Source organism: Gymnoscopelus microlampas, assembly GCF_963454915.1.
Source record: "Gymnoscopelus microlampas genome assembly, chromosome: 2".
Taxonomy (NCBI): domain Eukaryota; kingdom Metazoa; phylum Chordata; class Actinopteri; order Myctophiformes; family Myctophidae; genus Gymnoscopelus; species Gymnoscopelus microlampas.
Genome location: NC_139939.1, coordinates 32,951,719 through 32,974,693, shown reverse-complemented (window position 1 = coordinate 32,974,693; position 22,975 = coordinate 32,951,719). Strand labels below are relative to the sequence as shown.

The window sequence follows — 22,975 nt, the reverse complement described above, 5'->3', positions numbered from 1 at the left end:
CTGCTGTCCGATTACCACATGTTGTCATCTGTCTAGTGTTGATTAGCGAACACAAACAACATTGGCCACAACGATTTAAAGTTGCTTGGATGAATCGTTCTTCGTCCTCCCTGTTCTTAAGCCTAATTCATACTGTGTGGGACAAGCCATGGATCATGGCTCATGGCTCATAGCTCTGTGCATTTACAGAGCTATGAGCCATGAGCCATGAGCCTTGAGCCTTTATTATACCTTGTTTTTTTATTATGTATTGTTTGTTTTGTTTTTATTATATTGTTAGCATAGTGTCGCCGAAGCAGGCCACACCAACATTTCTCTCACACACGCACGCACGCGCGCGCGCACACACTCACACACACACACACACACACACACACACACACACACACACACACACACACACACACACACACACACACACACACACACACACACACACACACACACACACACACACACACACACACATACACTTGTATGGGTGTGACAAATAAATATCTTGAATGTTGAATATTGAATCATGGCTCATATCTCTGTGCATTTACACTGCTATATGAGCTATGAGCCAGGCTTGTCTCACACACGCTCTCCCTGAGCATCATGTGGGATAAAGGATGAAGCGTAAACACTGGACTGTGTTATGGTCTGCATACACCCTCTGACCCCCATCGCCCACAGTTCTGGTTGTGGTGCCTTTCTTTGTTATTGCCATGGGGTTTTTGAGAACATTTTGTAAGTAAGTAAGAACACTCCACTCAGCCTGTGGGATAGAGACACAAAACACAACATTCAGTTGTACCATACAGTTCTTGTTTGGGGCTAGCCTGTTAAACAGCTGGGTGTTTGCGGATGAGCTTTTGAACAGCATAAATTTGTCTCTAGATGCTAGATGATACTGTCAGAGCTAATGCTATGTTGAACTAAGTTGAGCTGATTGTACTATGCTTCTCCCATAATAGCTGTACTGCACGAACACAGTAAAATCATCAGTGACAACCTAACTCAGAGTGTAAGCATTTACCCAAATAGACCGGTTCCATTTGCATTCATTTTTACACTTTTGTTAAATTATCATTGAGTATTTCGCTGTGAACCTGTGGATTTTAGGATTTGGCCTGGCGATGTGAACTTTAATTCCAGAAACACAACCATGCAATGTCATGGTGAGACCAAAGTCTCCATTGATGTGCATTATGTTTCAAAGTATGTACATCTAGTCAATTATATTTTTATGTTGGACAAAGACCTGTACTTCGATCAGTCATCAGTGACATAGATCTATCAATATCCACAACATGAAAAATGGAGACAAATACATGTTGAAAATAGGATACAGCTCCTTTCAGTTGCCCATACATGTCTCAAAATTGCTGGCCTCAAACTATGGATGAATTAATATCCCATTTGACATACATATCCCTATACTAAAAAGCCCTAGGGTATCTTATCTTAAGGAAACCTCTGTCCGTCACTCTCTGTCCTGCATGGTTCTCCTCAGTGGGTTGAGCAATTTCTCTGAACTTGCACACGGGCATTGACCATTAGCATATGCACACAACCACGATGCGTGTTTTTCACTTTCCCAAGATATACGCTGTTTATTATGCATTTTTGTGATTGCTGCGGAGTTTGGAAGTTACTGATCATGGGTCCGTTGTCATGGTTACGCTCCCCCGGGTAGACTTAGTTAGGGGGCTACGAGCTGTCAGCTCTTGGTGCTAACAGCATTAGTGTGTTGTTTATTCATTGATACATACAATGGAGCATTCGCTGGGGGTCTGTGACGACCTTCCTCACAACTGAAGAGAAAAACTTCTCACCGTGAATGACGAGTGGAGCTGAACCGCGTGCGTGCGTGCGTGTGTGCGTGAGAGATAACTATCGGAGCTAGGCAGAGATCGAGTCATAGGAACACACGCCTTGCCCATACAGAACTCAAAGTCTGCAAATACTTTTGAGTGCACACATCCCCTCGTATGGACTAGCGTAGCAAAACACATTGATCCAGAAAGATGCTCTGATCAGGTAAAAATCACACCTGATAGTTACAGCATCTCTGTTACCTCTCAGTTTTCACGTCACATAATTTCCAAAATTGGGAATGAAGGGAATCGAGGCACTAAAAAGCACTGTCTGGAAAGAGAAGAAAAGCAAAGATGATTCATATTATTGAGAATAACAATCTTATATTTGCATGTGGCTAGCTAGACACAGGGCCTGGCCTGGCAGTGGTCTGCCCCCCTGCCAAACTTTCCATGTTTCTTCGATGTGGTGATGGTGGTGTTGGTGTAGTACAAGCTGACACTATGTCATACTTTCCTCTGTAGCAGCTGTGCTGAAGTTTTCCCCTGGGTCTTGACCAGAGTGACCGACTGACCGTCATCCGTCTGTCTGATGCTGTCCTTTTAGCAGACTACAAAGAACCTTGGAAGAGTCATTTTCTGTTTGAACCACTTTGCTGTTAATATTTGGTACAAATCTGACATAGATGGATGAACATCTGTGTCCAAAGAGACAGACTTTGCTGTAATGCATTTCTTTTTTTTTTTTTTTGTAAAACCAAAAGACTTGCTCCTGAGGGAAAGATGTCAGTGTTGCTCATCTTCAAACATGGTTGGGTACATATAATAAAGTACAGTTGTAATGATGACTCACTGTTATGCCTAATTTATGCTCCGTTGTACGACAAAGTATAAATCAGGCTTCAGTGTCAACAAATCCCATCACCAGAGGCTCAAGTTTCAGATAAAACAAGGGTCCACGGTTTAGAAAGTATCCCTATCAAATCCTGTAGAATACAAAAATAATTGTCACTTGTCAGGTTCCTATTTATGACCAAATTGCACAATGGCCATTTTTTTCCACATAGACATGTGGAAAGTTTCAGCTCACTGAATGCACGACAAAATTCCTTATTCATCAGTTGCAAAGGTCAGCAAATTTACTCACTCAGCAGTATCGTTACTGGGAAGTTCATGTGACCCTATGCATTATTGTCATAACTCATGGCGCATTTATTCCCTAAACATTAACTTTGTGAATCCTCCATGGTTTATTTGTTACAAATGTGCAGAAATGTCCACTCTAAAATATTCCACATACTGGTATGTTCAGTGCAGCCCCACCACCGTGTTATGCATGAAAAGATTTGACATCTCTGTGACTTGGGACATTGGGTAGGGTTTGATTGGCTGTGGGTTGGGGGGTGGGTGAATCTATGCCTCTGTTTTTGATATATCCCCCCTCTGGTCATTAATTTATATCGCCGCTGGGGAAAAGTTTTATCCCTGCTTCCGATCCGACTGAATTAAATATATGTTTTTCCTTTTGGGAAAAGGAGGCCGTCTGATATGTTTGATCTCTACTGTATGTTTGATAATATCACAATTTAACAATTTAATAAAAACAATTATGTTAACCACATATGTTTTTCACAAAGAAATATATAGTATATTACCCACCTGACAAGAAATATTCATACAGTATATATCCTAAATAGCAGATAAGCTATTTTCGCTGTTGTACAATGAAAGTAGGGCTTAAGGAGTTACTTTTTATTTCTTTTTTTTTCTACCTCCCTCTGTTTTTGAACCCTGAATAGATTTTAAAGTGATTGGACTGTGACATGGTTGATTGTCTTAATCTCGCTTGTCTCACCTCAAAAGTGCCAATGCAAGAAATAGACACTGCTTGGGAAAGGAGGGTCTAGTGGTTTGTGATGTAGGTAGAGGGGGCAGAGAAAAGGGGAGAAAGGAGGTGAAGGGGGGAGTACGAGATAGTGGGAGGAGCTTGGATGGGTGTGGAACTGTCATCCCATTGAGGGGAGTAGCTGTGGTGTTTTGATCAAGATCCAACAGACGTGGGAGCAAGCAAGGGAGAGACAGAGGGCGCACGCAAGAGAAATTTCCACCCACCCGACAAGGAGACGCACTCATAAACAGGAGAGAGACAGAGTGAGAGTCAGAAGGACACAAGAACTCTTAGCAGCAGTTGAAAGAGCAAAGAGAGACAGAGAGAGAGAGAAAGAGGGAGACAGAAACAGAGTTTCATTCACAGAGGAGTTGTGTTGCTCACAGAGAAATACTCAACACACCCTAATAAACACACTGAGTGTGCCACCCTGACAGAAAAGCAGAAAGCCGCAAACCCTAGACACAGTACCTTCACTGACAGAGGAAAAGTCCTAAGGGGACACACACATACCCACAAACACACACGCGTGCGTGCCCACACACACACACGCTCACACTCACACAGACACTTGCTCCCACACTCATATACACACTCTGAGTGAAGTGCAGATCCATTCCATCCAAGCAAGTGGAGCACCTGGAAGGAAAGAGGAAGCGAGTGGATGGATGCCTTTTGCAGACTCAGTGGCTTGGACCCTCTATGGGTGAGTGAACCTCTGGTTATTGTAAAGTCTAATTTATACTGTGTTAGACAAGCCATGGCTCATGGCTCATGGCTCATAGCTCTGTGCATTATGAGCCTTAAGCCATGAGCTATGAGCCATGAGCCACAGAGCTATGAGCCATGTGCAATGAGCCATGCCTTCTCACAGAGTATTATGCTTAACATTGTGTTTATCTCAATGGAGCAATGACCCAGTATAGTGTACTGTATAGGGTTAGGGTTCATATTTATATCTATCATTGATTTGTCATAGATTTTTCAGCTAAACTGAGTATACTCTATTTGACCCTCTGACCTAGTACGTTTCTGAATGACCACCATGCCACAATGCTGTTTGTTGCACATACTATGGCGTATTATGTATTCTACTTTGGGTGTCTAATTCCCTGTTCAGTCTCAAAAAAATATCTTAATAAGAATCCCTGTTACTCAACATTGTCATAGCACAAATGTAAGGCACACTGCATTGTTTTTGCTAAGTTGTGTGCTTAATATTCCTCTCTTGTTGGTTCCTTGGCTACCAGTGAAGGTGTTCAGTGATGTCAATGGTTCATTCTGACCCAGAAAGGTACTATCAACTAACGGGGAACTCATTGAATGGTTCGCAGAGCCCTTGAAACTCAGTTGGCAGGGCACAGGGGGGCAGGAAAGCACCATGCGCTGCACTGACCTTCTCAGTTTACAGTCTTTACCTATGTGAGAGTGCATTAGAAACCCCAAACTAATGTGACGCTGAAGGGAATTTACCTCAGATGAGCATCAGAGCATCAATTTTGTTTTGTCACTGACATATGATCCAGCGCAACATGACGTTGAAGCCTCAGTGAGTCACTTTCTGATGTGATCACTTGTATATTAGCAAACCTCGACATTCTGTATCTCAGCTTGAAAATAAGAGTCAGGCATTGATCCAAATAGAATGCCAAAGTCAATGAGAGCACTTGGTCCCAGCTTGACCCCCCCCCCTCTCTCTCTCTCTCTCTCTCTCTCTCTCACTCTCTCTCTCTCTCTCTCTCTCTCTCTTCCAACAGACCTTATAAATCACCTGACCGCTAGAATATGTTATGACACTTGCCCACTGGATATTAGATGAAAGAAAGTGACAGCATAGACTCCTCCATTTTTTCAAACAGAGTTTCTTTCTTGGCTGTGTTAATTGGAAAATACTGTAGAATATGAACAATACTCCATGCTTTATGTAGAGGTGGACTCCATGACAGGCAGTCAATTTCTTATTGAAGAGGCATACTATAGGGCAGGCAATGTTTTTATCTTGCATGGCAACAAAGTACTTTAGTTAATTGTAGCAGTCAACCGGATAGTCCTACATTATTATTATTATTATTTTCTCTGTCACTGCTTGCAGTTAAATGCCTGCAATGGCCTTCGGGTACTGGGACTTTATATGACTTTAATAATGATCTTGCCGTGTATAGTACAGTTATCATATCAACCCAGAGGGTGAGGTTCCATGCAACACCCTCCCTCCAAGCTGGATAGGGTGAATGTTGAATAGACTGTATAGAAACCATTTCATCTTCTCAAACCATCCTGTAATTTGCGTGAGAGCACAAGGCTAGGTAAGAAAACAATGATAAGGTTCTTTTTACTTTATACTTAGTTCTTCTCAATAGTCCATGGGCCAGACCAGAAGTCAGGGACACGAAAGGTGGCAAAATCTCTTTGGCACCATTTTGTTTGTAGGGTCCATATAAGTACTTTGAAACATGATAGCCTTTTCAAATGAGTAGCTTTAATACTTTTTTAGGATATTCATTTTATTGCCATTATCTCCCCACATTATCTGCACAGTAGTCCTGTACCTGGCCTACAGACCCGTTCGCAATTTGGTGGTAGGATAATTTCTCACTTGAACAATGGGTACCTAGACATGAGAAATCACAGAGGTGCTTGTCCACCATAGTGCCACGAATGGCGCAATGGCCAAATCAAATATGGCTGCCATCGGCTATGATGAAAATCCAACTTCTTTGTTTCTGAGTGTATATACACATGCAATACCTCCATTTTGACTAATTGTGGGGTGGGGAATTCATTTCTGATATTGTTATGACCACTTTGGGTGATGTTGACCTTGAAAGGTCCTTGGCCATAACTTGCCCAGTGTTAGGACTAAAAACAGGTGCAATAAGACTAATTCAACTAATTCTGACATTTATAATTCCTTTCTGAAATAGTTTTGACCATTAAGGAGCATCTTGTCATTGAAATATCAAAGTCAATGTAATTTTTCAATAACCCAGTTACTCAATAATTGTGTTCTTCACAATCACTTTCATTGTATTTTTAGGACGGCTCAAGCGAAGCGAGCCGTCCTCTATACAGAGAGATCAAAGGCATATGAGGTATGTGGGAGTTAACCTCTCGAGGTATATAAAGAGGGGAGGTGGCTTAGGCGAAAAAGGGGCGTAACGGGGCGTGATTTGGTCAGGGACTCTCTGTTTGTGGGAAAAAGGGGGCGGCCTTGCTAAAAAAGGCTCTGGAACGCGTCGTCATTGCTTCGTTGCCACCGATTGGTTGCTGCAACTTGGCTTCATGCAGGGAGACGCCCCCTCTCACGCCCCCTCTCAGGTCTGAACATGCCCCCTCTCAGATCTGAACATTCTTGGCATTCCTGCACCGCGGCCATTGCTCCCTGGCTTGATCCTGTGGCTTGATCCTGTGTCCATTTAACAGCATTGAAATGTCACCTTATAACTTCCCATCCATTACAGAATGTACCTAAAACATTTAAGTGTCCAATAAATATAAGGTACTTACGATAAACCCCCAAAAATTATCAAACATAAAGTCGGACCTTTATTTAGCATAGTTTTAGCTGATCTTGTGCGCACATTTTGTTCATAAAAGCAGCAGGTCCGTGAAGTGTCCACGCAGCCTAAAGCCCCGCCCACCCCTCTACACACTGAGCTCTTCATGCCGTCACACTCTGCAGAGAGGTAGACAGACTATGGAGGCATCAGAATTTTGTATTAAATTATAGAATGCACCAAAACATTAATAAGTGTCGAGTTGAATCTATTTACGCCACAATGAAGCCCCGATTTCATTTTGGGTTACAACCACATACGGAGATTTTGAAAACATGACCAATGTCAAAAAACTCCCATAATATCTGCTGGGCGAAGTACAACAATGTGCAAACACAGCAGCAAGATTCGTGAGTTGGTGTGATAAGAGAAGGATATCAAACGGAACACAACCACCCTAAAGACTAAGCATTGTGTATATTCCTGCACAGTGATCTTTGTACATAGAAATTGATCTATTGAAGATTCTGACTTTCACATGTACATATTTTATGTACATATTAACCTGTACATGTTTTCAAATAAAATACATAGTCTTTCTACATAAAATGATTACATGCAAATAGAACCGCATTGTTTCACATGGCTAAAATGCATAGGCCATTCTATCATTATGCAGTGTGCTTTCATTCAATGCAAATATAACCGAATCCTGATGATGGCTCAGGTCACCAGTTGCCTCACATGTTAATGATCACATTACAATATGGATGGGCAGCGATCATTTTACTCCTCTTTGAGCCTGATGAGTTCCCTTTTTTATACACATAGTAACCTGTAAATGTACCTTGTTTTTAAAAACACACATCTTCATGTGACGTTGACAGTGGTTACTTTGTAGATTTTCATTACAAAACATACAGTAACCACTTCAGCCCCATACATTTCGGCCATTTGAAAATAGCCGATCTACAAGCATTGTGAGCTTGTACATCTGCTATTTTCAAATGATTATACATTTTACACATTTGGAAGTTTGTTTTTGCAGTTGCCTTTTAACATTGTTGCTGTAATTCATTACTGACTCACCTTTTTCAGACACATGTACACATTACTTTTCAAATAGTGCGTCATTTATTTTAAACATTGCCACACATAATTAATCTAAATAAAACAGATACATGTTTGTTAGCTTGTTGTACTAATTTAGTCATTGGTCATGGCAGCGTTAGGAGAACTCCTAAACGCGATAGATCAGAGCTTGTAAATTGGCTTTAGGATATGGAATGTGGGCAATGAAAACAGTCATAATACGAATCAAATTTACATGGAGCAAAACATATGACAAACATAACAATGTCATCTAATGACTCAAACCAACGACGCAGTACCCCCACACAACTACTGTATAGCGTGTAGCCATGCTATAAGAGCTGAGCTAATTTGTACATTTCAGTGTGAGCCACGCACTCTTATGAAATCATGGTCAATATTGCTAAATGTATGCCCAATGTTGAACTGCAGTGAAGGTCTGGGGCGCAGGTCCTGGGTAATGTTGACAGTGGGCCACGAGATGTGGTTCCTGTAGATCACTGGGCCGATTTGCAGACTGGAGTTGAAGGCTGTATACAGCTCGAGCATGGTAAATAACAATAACCTTCGTGTGAGTGAATCACTCTGTCTCAGCACAATTACAATTACATACAAGCTGACATTCTTCAATGTAAATGCACAATATTTGAGCGCCATCATGTTCACACATTACAACAACAATAACGCATCAATGAAGTCAATAATATGCTATTCAATCTGTCGCATCATACACATGGACATAGTTAATGCATCTGTATGCTTAAACATGTAGGCTACATTTGTTGTTTTATAGCAATAGTATATACATTAATTTCTTGTCCTATGTATTCCTTTTTACGTTACTGTATATGTGTTGTTTAGCATAGCATAAGCATAGGACAACCACAACGTTCAGGTCAACTGCTTGTAACATCGTATCTGGGGTACTAGAGTCAACGTCATTGTCAAGACAACATAGAGAGTGTGTGAATGGCCCCTGCTGGACTGGCTGCTTTCCCAGTTAGCAGTACAATAGTTAGCAGTACTCTATAAAACGTCACACAGGTTTATACACCTTTAGCTATGAATTGCATTGCAAACTGAGGTGATTCAAATAGAAATTAAATGGCATGGTGTGGACTGACTGCTTTCCCAGTTAGCAGTACTCTAGTTAGAAGTACTCTATAACATCACTATATCACACAGGTTTATACATCTTTAGCTATGAATTGCATTGCAAACTGACGTGATTCAAATATAAATGAAATGGCATGGTGGAAAGAAGTGATCGAATGTTTTACTTAAGTAAAAGTATCAATACTGCGATGTAGAAGTACTGTATTATGAGAAAGGATCCGGAATTAATGTGCTTCAGTAAAACTATTAGTATTAAAATGTGCTTACAGTACCCAAAGTACAAAAATGTTTGCAAATAGCAGACGTGCAGCTCACAACGCAAATCTAAACTACGACAAACGAAGCGTTATTCTCTGCCAGGCCTTGAAATACCAGTACACACATTAGCTTAGCTTTGGGTCTCCACATTAGATGTAGATGAACTGCATAATACACAGAAACACTCGAAAAGAAAATAACGTCAATCATACGACAACATACATAGATATATAAGCAACATATACGAATACAATGAAAGAGTTTATCCCATTGAGTAATAACCATTATTCATGCATATTCATCATACCAACCATCTACGCTAACTGTTGCGTTGTCTGTCGTCGACGAAAACAACTATGTACGCACGCGCAAGATCAAATGTGACGTAAAGTGTTCTGGCTTGAGGACCACAGCAATCGATCACAGACTCACCAAATGACACTAGTCAATCCAAGACCTATACATAACTATATCGTGTAAACGTATATTGTAACATTGTGTTAAACGGACTGACAATAAGGAACTGACAAAAAAATATTGAAGGCCAAATGCATGTCGCAGTTACAACTACACCGGAACTAAACCGGAAGTCGTCACACAGACGCATGCGCAGTCCACATCAAATCACACAGTCCTGCGCTCAATACGAACACCCACTGGGTGGCGCTAGAAGCCCTACATAAGCAGGTAATAGTCATACAACAATTGTAATAATGACAATAATACTTTTACTTACAGATCTAGTATTTATATGTTGTGGACTGGTGTTGATACTACTCCCTATTGTCTTGAGGTGATACTGACCACTGGCCATTAGTTTCAAAGTAATTCACACATTAACTACTTAACAATAGAGCCGTTATTTCATTCGACGCCCCTGCATAATAAGCAGAGGTGGACAGAGTAGAGTCTTTCCCAGTACTTGAGTAAGAGTACAGATACTTCCTGCTTAAATTTACTCCACTACAAGTAAAAGTAGCTCAGTCAAAATGTTACTCAAGTAAGAGTAAAAAAGTACTTGCTTTTAAATATACTTAAGTAATCAAGAGTAAATACTTTTAAAAATACTTAAGTACACGTAAAAGTACATTACTTATTTTTCACACCAATGAATTGCTGTATTTTTTTATATGGCTTTTTTTTTTTTAAAGTCAAATCAGTGCAGGTTTGATTCAAAACGAGTAAACTAAATGGATATCTTTATAGCCTATAGTGGTGCAGCACAAAATAACCACTAAAACACTAAAAACATGTATATATAATATATATGAGTCCTAATACAATAAAAACGTTTCCCTTTTGAGACTGTATTCATGCCATACTGTCTGAATGGGGAAACGTGGATGAAAGACATACAATTTAGGCATACTGACGACTATAGCAACATTGGATGCCTTTCATTGTTTTCAAGGCGAAAAACAAACCATGTCACTCTGCCTTTCATGAATATTCAAGGCAAAAAGGCACCATATGTCACTGCTATGCGCTAACTAAAAGGGACCTGAAGTGTTATGTTTGCATCGACAACTAGTGTTGTCCCTATCTACAAATTACACACACACAAATTACACACACACACACACACACACACACACACACAAATTACACACACACACACACACACACACACACACACACACACACACACACACACACACACACACACACACACACACACACACACACACAGTAGGCTACTCAAGTAAATTTACAAATTCATCAGTTACTGTCCACATCTGATAATAAGCCATAATAACAATGATAAATGCAAACGAAATAAAACAAAACAAACTAAAATAAATAACTTTCTACCACTTACTTTTCAGATATGAATTATGACATTATATAAAATACATTAGCCACTAATGGTCCTATTTTACACATTTCAAAGCCCTATTTTATATGTAGGCTATTTGAACATAGCCGATCTAAGCTCACAACTACTTTCAAACATTTTTGTACTTTTACTTTTGGTACTTAAAGTACATTTTGATACCAATGCTTTTGTACTTTTCATGAATTTATAATACCAGACTTTTACTAGTAACAGAGTACTTCTACCATGTAGTACTGATACTTTTACACATGTGAGTACATTTTCCACCACTGAAGTATGCTAAAATACAGTGGTGGAATTGGAAAGTAACTAAATACATTTACTGTACAAGTACAATTTTCAGGTTGTTGTACTTTACTTGAGTATTTCCCACTTCCAATAATACTACTCCACTACAACTACTTGAAAGCTTTCTTACTAGTTACTTTTCAGATAGAAATTATGATATTATGAAACATGTATCTAATTTTCATTTTATACATAGGCTATTTGAAAATAACTGTGAGCTTGTTAATCTGATAATTGCAGAAATTGTAGTAGGCCTGTACTTTTGATACTTTAAAGGACTACTTTGTTTTTTTTCACAACAAGGGTTATTTTATTAGTTTGTAATGATAATAATTAAAATATGAGTGTTAAAAAAAAATCACACCCTGTGTGAAGGAAGCGGTGCCTTTGGGGCGGGCCTTAACTCATTTCAGTTCGTCCCTATTGGTGGTCTGAGTCCACTTACCAAATTTGTACTTGGTAGCATGCTGCAAACTGGAATGATGGCTGTTTAAAGACCAGCCAATGGGCAGACAGAGGGGGCGGGGTTTAAGTAATGACAGTTAGTCCCTATTGCTGGCTTTAGTCCATGTACAAAATTTGTACTCCATAGCATGCTGCGAACTTGAGTTATGGCTGTTTGAAGGCCAGCCAATGGGAAGACAGAGGGGGCGGGGCTTCAGCAATTCATGCTGGTCCCTATTGGTGGTCTAAGTCCACATACCAAATGTGGACTTGGTGGCATGCTGCACACTGGAGTTATAGCTGTTTAAAATCCCGTGCTCATCCCGTGCTCATACGGGCGCTGGGGGTCCCTGGACCCCTCTTTGATAGCTTCATCAATTCATGCTGGTCCCTATTGGTGGTCTAAGTCCACATACCAAATGTGGACTTGGTGGCATGCTGCAAACTGGAGTTATAGCTGTTTAAAATCCCGTGCTCATCCCGTGCTCATACGGGCGCCGGGGGTCCCTGGACCCCTCTTTGATAACGTCATCAATTCATGCTCGTCCCTATTGGTGGTCTAAGTCCACATACCAAATTTGGACGTGGTGGCATGCTGCAAACTGAAGTTATAGCTGTTTGCTTCTTTGCCGTGCTCATCCCGTGCTCATAACATACGGACGGACGCGCAAACGGACAAAGTCAAGCTTAGAGCGGTTGGCACCGCTAAAAATCATGTATTGCTTTCTATCGTTATTTAGTGATTTTTACCTGGGGGAGGGCGGGGGCATTCGGTCCATTGGTAAATAGTCATTAACGCAGCCTCCTGCTGGCCTCATGGTGGCGCTGTAACAGGCAGATTCATGTTTTGGCCAAAACGTGAACTTAAAAGTTACTTTTCACAGTAACGCATTACTTTTTGGTGTAAGTAACTACTAAAGTAACCGCAGACCTCCTTTTTTATTTTATTTTTTTTATTTCATGCTTTTGTACCCCCAAACACTTTTTTCTTTTTTTTTTGGGGGGGGGGGGGGGGGGGGGGGGGCGCTGCGCCGTCCACCATGACATCTATGTCATTCTTTCTTGTTTTTCAATAATGATTTGTTTTATTTATAACAAAAGACATACAGATGAGACATATAACAATTAGAAATATCCCCTTTAAATTTTATTTCAATTTGGAAATGATAAGAGTGTTATAGACCTACAAAATGAAATACAAATAAAATCATAACACAAAATCAAACTAGAAAAAGTGCTCCTCGGAGCTCAAGTCTCCGCCAGGTCAGGTAGGTTATTATGGCCTCCTGGTAGCGCTATAACAGGCCAATGTGAAAAAGAGGGCATTTCTTCCTTGGCAAAGTGGGAATCTATGCGGAAAATGTAATGGAAATCGCATGCTGCGTTCAGGATTTGAGGCATTTTGTTCAAAACGAACCAATCCTGCAAACTTTGGCAGGTGTGTGTTTATGACGAGGAGCACCCGCGGGATCGGTATCTACGACATCATGTGTGTGTGTTGTGCCTTGGGATATTTAGCTATGCACACTTCTCTGGGCCGGGCATGAGATGATCTGTTTTTTGTTTTTTTAACTTTTTTTTATCCCCGATTTTGTAACCCTTTTTTCACCCGGTGCCAATTTGCTAAGTGATCCTGGGCACTACACTCCCCCCACCAGCCTAGGGAGTCCAGGGCCGAGCTCATGCCTCCTTCAATGCATGAGAGCCAACTGACCTTCTTGTCACCTGACAGGGGGGAGTTTCCCTGGTTGGACGTAGCGCGTGGAAGGAACACGTTATTCCAACCAGTTCCCTTCCCCTCCATCAGGCGCCCCGGCTGACCAGGGGGCATGAGATGATCTGTTTACTGGGTTGTAAAAAGAAAAACTCACAAAATGTGGAGGAGAGGATAAAAAGCTAATATGCAGATTATTATATAAAGCGCGAGAACTGAACCCGATCACTCCCTGATGAAGACCATGACACTTGTGTGACGGCATAAAGTCCACCTACCACACAGATGGACTTTTGGTCAAATTGACCTTTTTTTCCTACGTTATCATTGGCCACTGTCTCCCCTCGGGGCTCCACACACGTCCTAACACCTTCTTCCCCACGCAGCGGGGATACCATAGTCTTATAAACATTATTTCAATCCCACTCACATCTCACAGGTATACTACACTTCATTTGGCTTAGAGACAGAAAACTAAATCTGATATATAACTTCAGTTACACGTATTAACTTTTCAAAAAACAAAAAATACAAACATATACCACACACTGTAGGCCTACAGTAGTAGTCACTACAACACTCACTTCTACTGTACAGTACTGTATGTCACAGGAGCAATCCATATGAATTCAACAGTTAAAGCATTATTCCTTTTCACATTGGCAAAGTAATCACCGAAAATCATTATTCAATATACCAACAGTCACACAAAAGTTCTACATCCAGTCCAGTGCTTTTCTATTCCGTACATACAACATACCATCATGTCAACAAAATGTTTCCCTCAATACAACAGTCACAACAGGACTCCTAAAATAATGCTATACTATGGTATTATGAAAACATGGCATCTCTCTACCTAACATGCTATCTAAATTACATTTTAGCCTTTGCATAATCCTGCAAGGTCGTCAAGGCTAGGGAAAGTGCTACAGGCTTTTTAGACAAGTATACGTACAACCCATACAGTAAACAGATCCCGTCATGCCCCAGAGAAGTGTACATAGTTAATATCACAAGGTACAACACACACCTGAGGTCATAGGCGCCGATGCTGTGGGTGCTCCTTGTCATAAACACACACCTGAGGTGTTCAGGGGTGCACTGGGCGCTTCGCGTGACACCACGGCGTTCCGCCAGTTTTCTGAACAAACATATGTTGCTGCCAGTGGTGTAAAGTAACTAACTACATTTACTCAAGTACTGTACTTAAATACACTTTTGAGGATTTTTTACTTTACTGGAGTATTTCCAATTTGCAGTACTTTTACTTCTACTCAGGGGCAAATGTTGTACTTTTACTCTACTACATTTTTTTGCAAACTTTAGTTACCAGTTACTTTGTAGATTTTGATTATTATTACAAAACATACAGTAACCACTTAAACCCACATTTCGGCCATTTGAAATTAGCCGATCTACAAGCTCGATCTACAAGCCGATCTACAAGCTCACAATGCGTCGCTTCGTGACGCATTGTGAGCTTGTAGATCGGCATTCCTGTACAGTAGGCTACCCTTTGATTGTTTGTTATTCTGAAGGAAATGTGTTCAAACGCAACAGATTATTGAGAAACCATTACGCACGCTGCATGCGTTCAATGCTCAAATGGTAATAGGTAATTCATGTATTTGTGCAAGACGACCCAGCTGTAAAATGTGTATATTACTAATTATGTTCAATCCAAAATATCATGCTGTAAGTGTTAGGCTGCATTTACACACCTGCTTGTCATTAATGCTTAAAAATATCTATGACCATTATTTTTATCAGATGTCCGATACATTTTAATCATGCCGGACATTGGGGCCAGCCACCAAAAATCCTAGCGCGACCTCTGAATATCTGATATGATATCTGAATCACTGGCATTATAGCAACACACATATATATATATATATACACACACACATACATACTGTGTACCGATTTGCGTGATTTTTGGACAGAATCTGAAGGAGTAAGAGCAAAAGAATTGTTTTACAAAACTCAGCCTCCTGGTGGCGCTCCAAAAGGCATATGTGAAAAATGCAGGGCAAAGGTGTTTCCTTGGCCTGAGGTGTTGTGAGATTGTAGACATGCCATTTGCTGAATGTTCGCCCCAGAATAGGCATGCTAGGGTTCATGTGGTTAAATAAGTGAATGAAAGAGATTGAATAATGTTTTTTTTCCCTCTGTATGACATGTTCTATTCAAAAAAAGTTCGAGATTTTTTTCATTCTTTGGAACTATGGTTGGTGTCATTGAAGGCTGATAACTGGGACAAAGCTACTACTTGGGAAGGGCTATCATGTCGAAATATTATCTAGATAAATAGACCTTTTCAAAATACCAAACTAGAGTTTGCCACCTTGAGTGTCCCTGATTAGTGAAAATTCTGGCCTGGGCCCATGGACTACAAGGCGAGCACATGCTCTGAGACATTGAGCGCCATGATTTTTAGGAAGATTTGCCAATCAAGTATCCAGACCATTTTACAAATCATTACATACTCACACCACATGGATGACTTGTTTTGGTTAACATTTTGGCAATGCATTGGTTTAATAGATGGTTTAAAGAAGTGTGCCAGCTGCCTGTACATGATTTTGCTAACAAGGTATAGCTTCCAAGCCACAGTTAGACACTGCATCTTTGCCGAGACTGTAGGAAAGGCACGAACAGCTAATACTGCAGAAGGTTCTTTCCTTCCATTTCGCATCACTTTGCTGACAGGTCAAAAGTGGACACCTTTCTGTGATCCAAAACTGTTAGTTTGCCCAAGTCCACTGTAACCACATCAGCGTACAGTGAGAAACAGTGCAGCGACTGAGTAAGTCGACCAAGAAAGAGTTTGTTTGACAAGATTAATTTCTTACATAAAAGTGTTCACCTGCCTGCTGGAATCTGAAGGTTCTGTGAAAGATACCTCCCACTCACTGGCTCTCAAGCCATTTATCATTTATGACATCAGTGTGATCAGTGTCCACTAAGATGGCTATAGTGTACGTGTGCAAACCTAAACCAAGCATGCTGTAAAGATGTATACGGGAATACTACTTTAATCACAGCTTTATAAAAAATGTTTATAAGTGTGCACCAGTGCTGATTTCAGTGAAGTCATGTACAACCAATATGCAATAACAATAATATTAAACAAACAATATGCATTATCCCCATGCTCTGAAGAGCAACAAAGTAGTACAGTGAATACTTTTAATGAACCAGTATTCATGCCAGGGCTCATCACCTCTAGGAACAGAATGTCATGTGAGGAGCCTTACCTGTTGCGGTCCAGTGGCAGGGATGTGGGCGGATTGTTGTTACATAATGACCCTGCAGCTGCCATAAATTGTGGTCACTCTCCCTTGTCCCCTTTGGGAGTCTACCGAAAGTCCAGTCTATGCCTTCACGTTCAACCTTTAAACCACTTCCTGTGGCGACTCCACAGGGACGTCTAGCTTGCACAGCCAGACACCCTGTCCCTTCTTAGGTCTGAGAGGTGATAAACAAGGGAGCTAAGAAAACAACAAGCCACTTAGCTCCTGGTATTTTGGTCTTTTTTTATGATAGGCAACCTATCCCAGCACTGTCGCTCTTATGTAATTGTTAACATTTGGCAACATTTGGCCAACACACCTCGTCTGTATAAACTTTTATTGTTGTTAAGCTTCATTATTAGTATAAGCCCTGACCTCACAGTTTAATCTGTTGACAGCTTGCTATTATCCTTCTTAGGGGAAAGTTTTGAAATGCACTTTAGACGTGGTCAGAAAATTCCAACACTGACTCAGCTCTCCGGAAAGAAGAAGGCCACTTATGCACACTCTCTCATGCGTACACCGACACTGACACGCGCACACACACGCACGCACGCACGCACGCACGCACGCACGCACGCACGCACGCACGCACGCACGCACGCACGCACGCACGCACGCACGCACACACACACACACACACACACACACACACACACACACACACACACACACACACACACACACACACACACACACATACACATTCTGTCAACTAGCTGTGGTTTCACCCTCCATTGCCTAGATACACAGAATGAGATGTAGGTCCGTACCAAGTCCAATATCTCTGGACTTGCTCCAGGCCTGTCCTGGCTGTCGGATGAATAATACATTCTCAGAATTTAACATCAATTAATAACCGGATACTGCATGTATTTGGTTGACCCAAACAACAAATTTGTTCAACTCTCAGTCTCCCACTCTGCTTCTGCTCCTAGGATTGGAACCGAACATGGTACACAGCCAACCCAGACCTGACCCAGTGTTTCCAGAACACAGTGCTGGTGTGGGTACCCTGTATCTATCTCTGGTTGTTGGCCCCCTTCTATGGTCTCCACCTCTACTGCCATGACCGTGGCCGCATTCGCATCTCCTGCCTGTGCACTGCCAAGATGGTGAGACATCAAAAATCAGCATTCTCTCATATTGATTTCTGTCAACAAATCAAAGTTGTATACATTTAGGATTTTCCTATTACCGAATGAAACAACACAATGATTGTTCCTTTGGGTTCACTGTCGTTAACTATGCGTCTCTCTGTATTTCAAGGTGTTGGGCTTCCTGCTGGCATCCTTTGGTTTTGTGGAGTTCTTCTACATCTTGCTGGAGAGGAGTCAGGAGATACAGCAGCACATGGTCTTCCTACTCAGCCCCATCATACGCAGCATGACAGTGGTAAATATATTTTATTACTGGCTTAATCTTTACAAATGTTCTCTGTTTTTGATTCATACTGTACATCTTACAGTACAGTATCCTGTATGGCATAGGGATAACATGAATGCTACTAAGGCATAGGGCAGATTACAGGACATTAATTATAGAGGATAAGGTCTGATGCGCTGTCAAAGTAATGTACTCAGTGACCTCCTCTGATGAAAATGGCGTTGAACGTTCCTCCGTTCAGTTTCAGTTAAATGATGGTTTGCAAATGAGTAGGAGCAGGCAGAGGATGGGAGCAGTTCACAACATGGGTGGCATGCCTAACCATGGATAAAACACTGTTTATTTTGTGTAGGAGTGATGTACACAAGGTTTACAAGAGCATACAGGGGTGCAGACCTCAGATGGGATGGATCAATGTAGGCCATTATACTAACATACTAATACTAATTATAGCTAAGCTGACCCACAGACCCATAACACTCACTCCCCCCCCCCCTCAATACAGATCAACACAGGTCCTGCACAGACCCACTCTCTGAAAATCAGACAGCTTAGCCCACCTGTGGTTGCTTCAGACTCCTAAGTCAATATCAGCACCTTTTAGGTAAAACATATATATACTTCTCTTCACACAAGAGTGTGAAGTCAGAGTTTTAAAAGGGGAAATTATTCTGGACTTCACTTATCGCACCAGGAGTCAGACAAGTAAGAGATAAGAAAAATGTATCACAAATCTGCAAATGTACTTGCCAGTGAACTCTTAATGTAAAGGCATAATGTTATGCCCTCCCTTTCTTACGTAGACTTGGAACACAGTGTACTTGCTGCTTTGACCAACTTGTTTTTCTATTTACTTAAACCTCAGTCAATGTACAGTATGGGAACTTTTTTGCCCACAAACAATTCGTGGTCATTTTCCATGAAAAGTTCACTTATGACATTGACTATAATCAGTGATACCATGACGTAAAGTTCTGTTTCCTTCCCCACTGCTACACATGCCCCATATAATTACTAGGTAGGGCTTGGTAATAGACCTAGTTCCACCCACTGACTTCGACACACAGATGGCCAAGCTCAAGTGGTTTACAGCAATATAGCAAGTCAGATATTAAGGCCAGGAATAGGAGGAAGTAGCCCCTACATACTGATCTGAGGTCAGTTTTAAAATAGTGGATGATGAATGGGAGTCCTTGTAAAAATGTACCTAGGCCAATTACAGCACAGAAAATCTATCAGGGACAGAGAGCACTAAACATGTGGTGAGTACGTTACATTTTGACAGAGGTAAAGTAATAAGCAATTGTTATGCAGCACAACAGAGTTCTATGAACTGAACACTGTCATCTTCAAAAACAGAGTAAATCACACTTTAAATCTTCACTTTGTTTTGAATCTCACTGATTCATTTCAAACAACTTCAAGTCCTCAACAGTCGCTCGCCTCTGAATCAGTAAGGTCCACAGCCACAGCTAATTATGCACGATATTAATTCTTTTTTTACATACAGTATTATCTCACCATACAGTGTGTCAGTATGGTATTTGTGATAAAAGCTTATATAATTATGAGACCACCTGTTTATAACAGTATAGCACTGTGGTTATGATGGCGTATCCCAATTTAACCAATATGGTATCCATTATGCAACCTAAACCACCTCTCTGCTCACTTGGTGATGAGTTGGCATGGCAAAGTGACGTCTCACTTGGACTACCACTCAGACAGGGTCCAATTATGGAACAAACACCACAGGCAGTTGCATGGTTCCTCTCTAGACAGTCCGACAGACAGACAGTGGTGTCGAAAACAGTTGTTCTGTCCTATTTTGAAGACAATGTTGCAGTTTAAAACTTTCTCTTCCCAAAGTATACAATGCAATTAAAGCAAATGCAGCGTGTGAAGGATGGAGGGCAATGCTGTAGCCTAACAGCTGTTCGTTTATTGACGGAAGTCAGCCGGATCACATATGTGCCTGTGGTCGCCTTGGGAAATCCCAAAATCTATTTAGTTCTCAAAACCAACAGCAGCTTCATTAGTCTGATGTCATTTACAGTAGTTTTTAGCTCTGTGGTGAGTATTGGCACAGTCAAATGCCGGAAACTGATGAAGGAGAGATTTACGAAGTGTACCGATATAATTGACGCAGAGTTCTGCTGGATTTCAGCTTGTCTATATTATTCATATATGTTGTTTTAATAAGAATATACAACAATCCAAAAAAGAAAAGGGGATTTTGGTCGCTTCATAAGTGATTACTGAGTTAATGTTGATATCATATATAAAGCTCATTTGAACACTATTTTAGTGCTACTGCTTTCCAATGGAGTTGATATATTCCATGTTATCACTTGTGCAGCACCACAGGTCCTTATTTTGATGATTTCCGGTTTTGTAATATGCTTGTTCATGTTCATGTCTAGGTTCTAGCCCCCTGCATCATCCAGCTCTGTGTTGCTCTGTCTAGGTTCTAGCCCTCTGCATCATCCAATTGGAGCGGATACGAGGCTGTCGATCCTCTGTATTTCTCTTCCTGTTCTGGGTCCTGGCTGTCGTCTGCTCCCTGGTGCCCCTCAGGGCTAAGATCCAGCTGGCCATGGATGAGGTATGGTATTTGGCCTATTGGAATTTATGCAGTAAAGTGCTCAGTGTACATTGCACTCGGAGAGTGTGAAAAGGACCCATAAGGATCCATTTTCACATTTTTTAAACTCTCAGACACCTTTACCAACCCATGCCTAATGGTATTTCAGATATTCAAATGTTGTTAACAAACTATAGCATATTGGTCATGAGAAACCCTTTTTATTCAGCTTGATTGAGCCAATATCAACCAAGTTTGCACTCAATGACCCTGCAAAGCCTGAGCAGCCTGGAGTGGAGGCATTGACTGGTAGTCTAGACTAGTTTAGTGTAGTCTACTCAAGTCTAGTATAATCTACCCAGAGTCTAGACACACAACTCCTGCAGCACAGTCTGAGATCTGTCCTGTGTCTGCAGTGAGATTCTATTTAATCTTCCAAAGTTAACCAAGGTAGCTGTGCGTTAACCAAGTGTTGGAGGATGATACTGCCAATTCTGGTCAAGTCTGTGTGTTTTTAAGTTTTCTTCCCCATCCTACGTCTCCATCAGACACTACAATCATTGTTGTACGGAGCAAGTGTCTATTTACGTACTTGCAGCCGGGGCGGGGCTTGCATTTGCATTTCTATAAAAATGCGTAAACACACACACATCACACACACAAACACATGCATCCATATTTCAGTTTTATCGTTCTCAATGTGACATTCCCTCACTGCTTGGGGGACAGTAATGATGGGCCTGGGATAAGCGCTGGTGAGACATCCTTGCGCAGGGTCAGACCAGTGGAACATTAGCGTTGTGTTTATGGGAAAACGCGGCCTTAAACACAACCAGATGGAAATCTATAATCACCCACAGACACATAATGTATCACTGTTCAGAATTCAATGTGCAGATATACTGTACTCATTTTGCACAGCAGCACACACATGCATAGTGGGTAGTCATATGACCACTCCACTTGTGCTCTATCGCAGCACAAACCCTCTCATTGAGGTGTGAGTTTTTTTTTTATTTTTTTTTTATCAATAGGCTGATGATAGCAGCGCAAACGCAGCGATGCAGTAATTCATTTAATTTAGCATGTGGCCGTTTATGTGTGTCAGTTGATTTTGAGATTTCAGAGAAACATTACTAAATAAACACCCAAGTGGCTGACTCTCATCATATTGCCAAAGACTGGAGTTGACAAAGTATGTGTTTGCGGGCCTTCGTCCATTCTGAGATGCTTGACCTACATATCTACCTCCCACTCACCGACCATTCCGACCCTGTTTTCGCTGTGTGGCCGGATCCGTTTTGGCCCCCTTCACATCTCCGTTCCGGGCACAGCACCACTCCTCACGGAAACGTTTTTTACATGTTTACTATGGGTCTTGACTTTAACACATACCCGTACCACTGCACAACAGACCAGCCGTGGTAGAGGCGTGGTGACTTAGCAGTAAACAAAAGCTCTGCCAAAAGCCACCCTTCTATATGTTGAGAAAAACTAATTTCAGAAAATTTCTTCGAGCTGTTAATATCTTGACTTTTGGCTGGTTTTGATTTAAAGGACCCTGGTTTGTGAACCACAAATCTGTCTATTTACAGATTTTGGCTCTTAGCGTGACTGACTTGGAGTTTTAACTGCCATTTAATTTATATAAAGTGCACCATTAAAGACTCCGGTTTTTGCATCCTGATTTGGCTCCGAGGTTCAAAATAAGCTTTATTGTGTCTGTGATCCTTGTGATAGCTCATATCCTGCACTATATAATGTGTAAGC

The 22,975-nt window shown here is 41.2% G+C and overlaps 1 protein-coding gene across 1 annotated transcript in view; it reads left to right on the top strand.

Moving 5' to 3' along the window:
* The first annotated feature begins 3,917 nt into the window (after positions 1 to 3,917).
* abcc6a (ATP-binding cassette, sub-family C (CFTR/MRP), member 6a) overlaps positions 3,918 to 22,975 on the top strand; it is a 36,165-nt gene continuing 17,107 nt past the window's right edge. The window contains exons 1-4 of the mRNA XM_084078218.1: positions 3,918 to 4,396; positions 18,174 to 18,350; positions 18,505 to 18,630; positions 21,089 to 21,226. Coding sequence (XP_083934344.1) covers positions 4,355 to 4,396; positions 18,174 to 18,350; positions 18,505 to 18,630; positions 21,089 to 21,226 — 483 coding nt within the window. The 5' untranslated portion in view covers positions 3,918 to 4,354. The remainder of the gene's footprint in view (positions 4,397 to 18,173; positions 18,351 to 18,504; positions 18,631 to 21,088; positions 21,227 to 22,975) is intronic.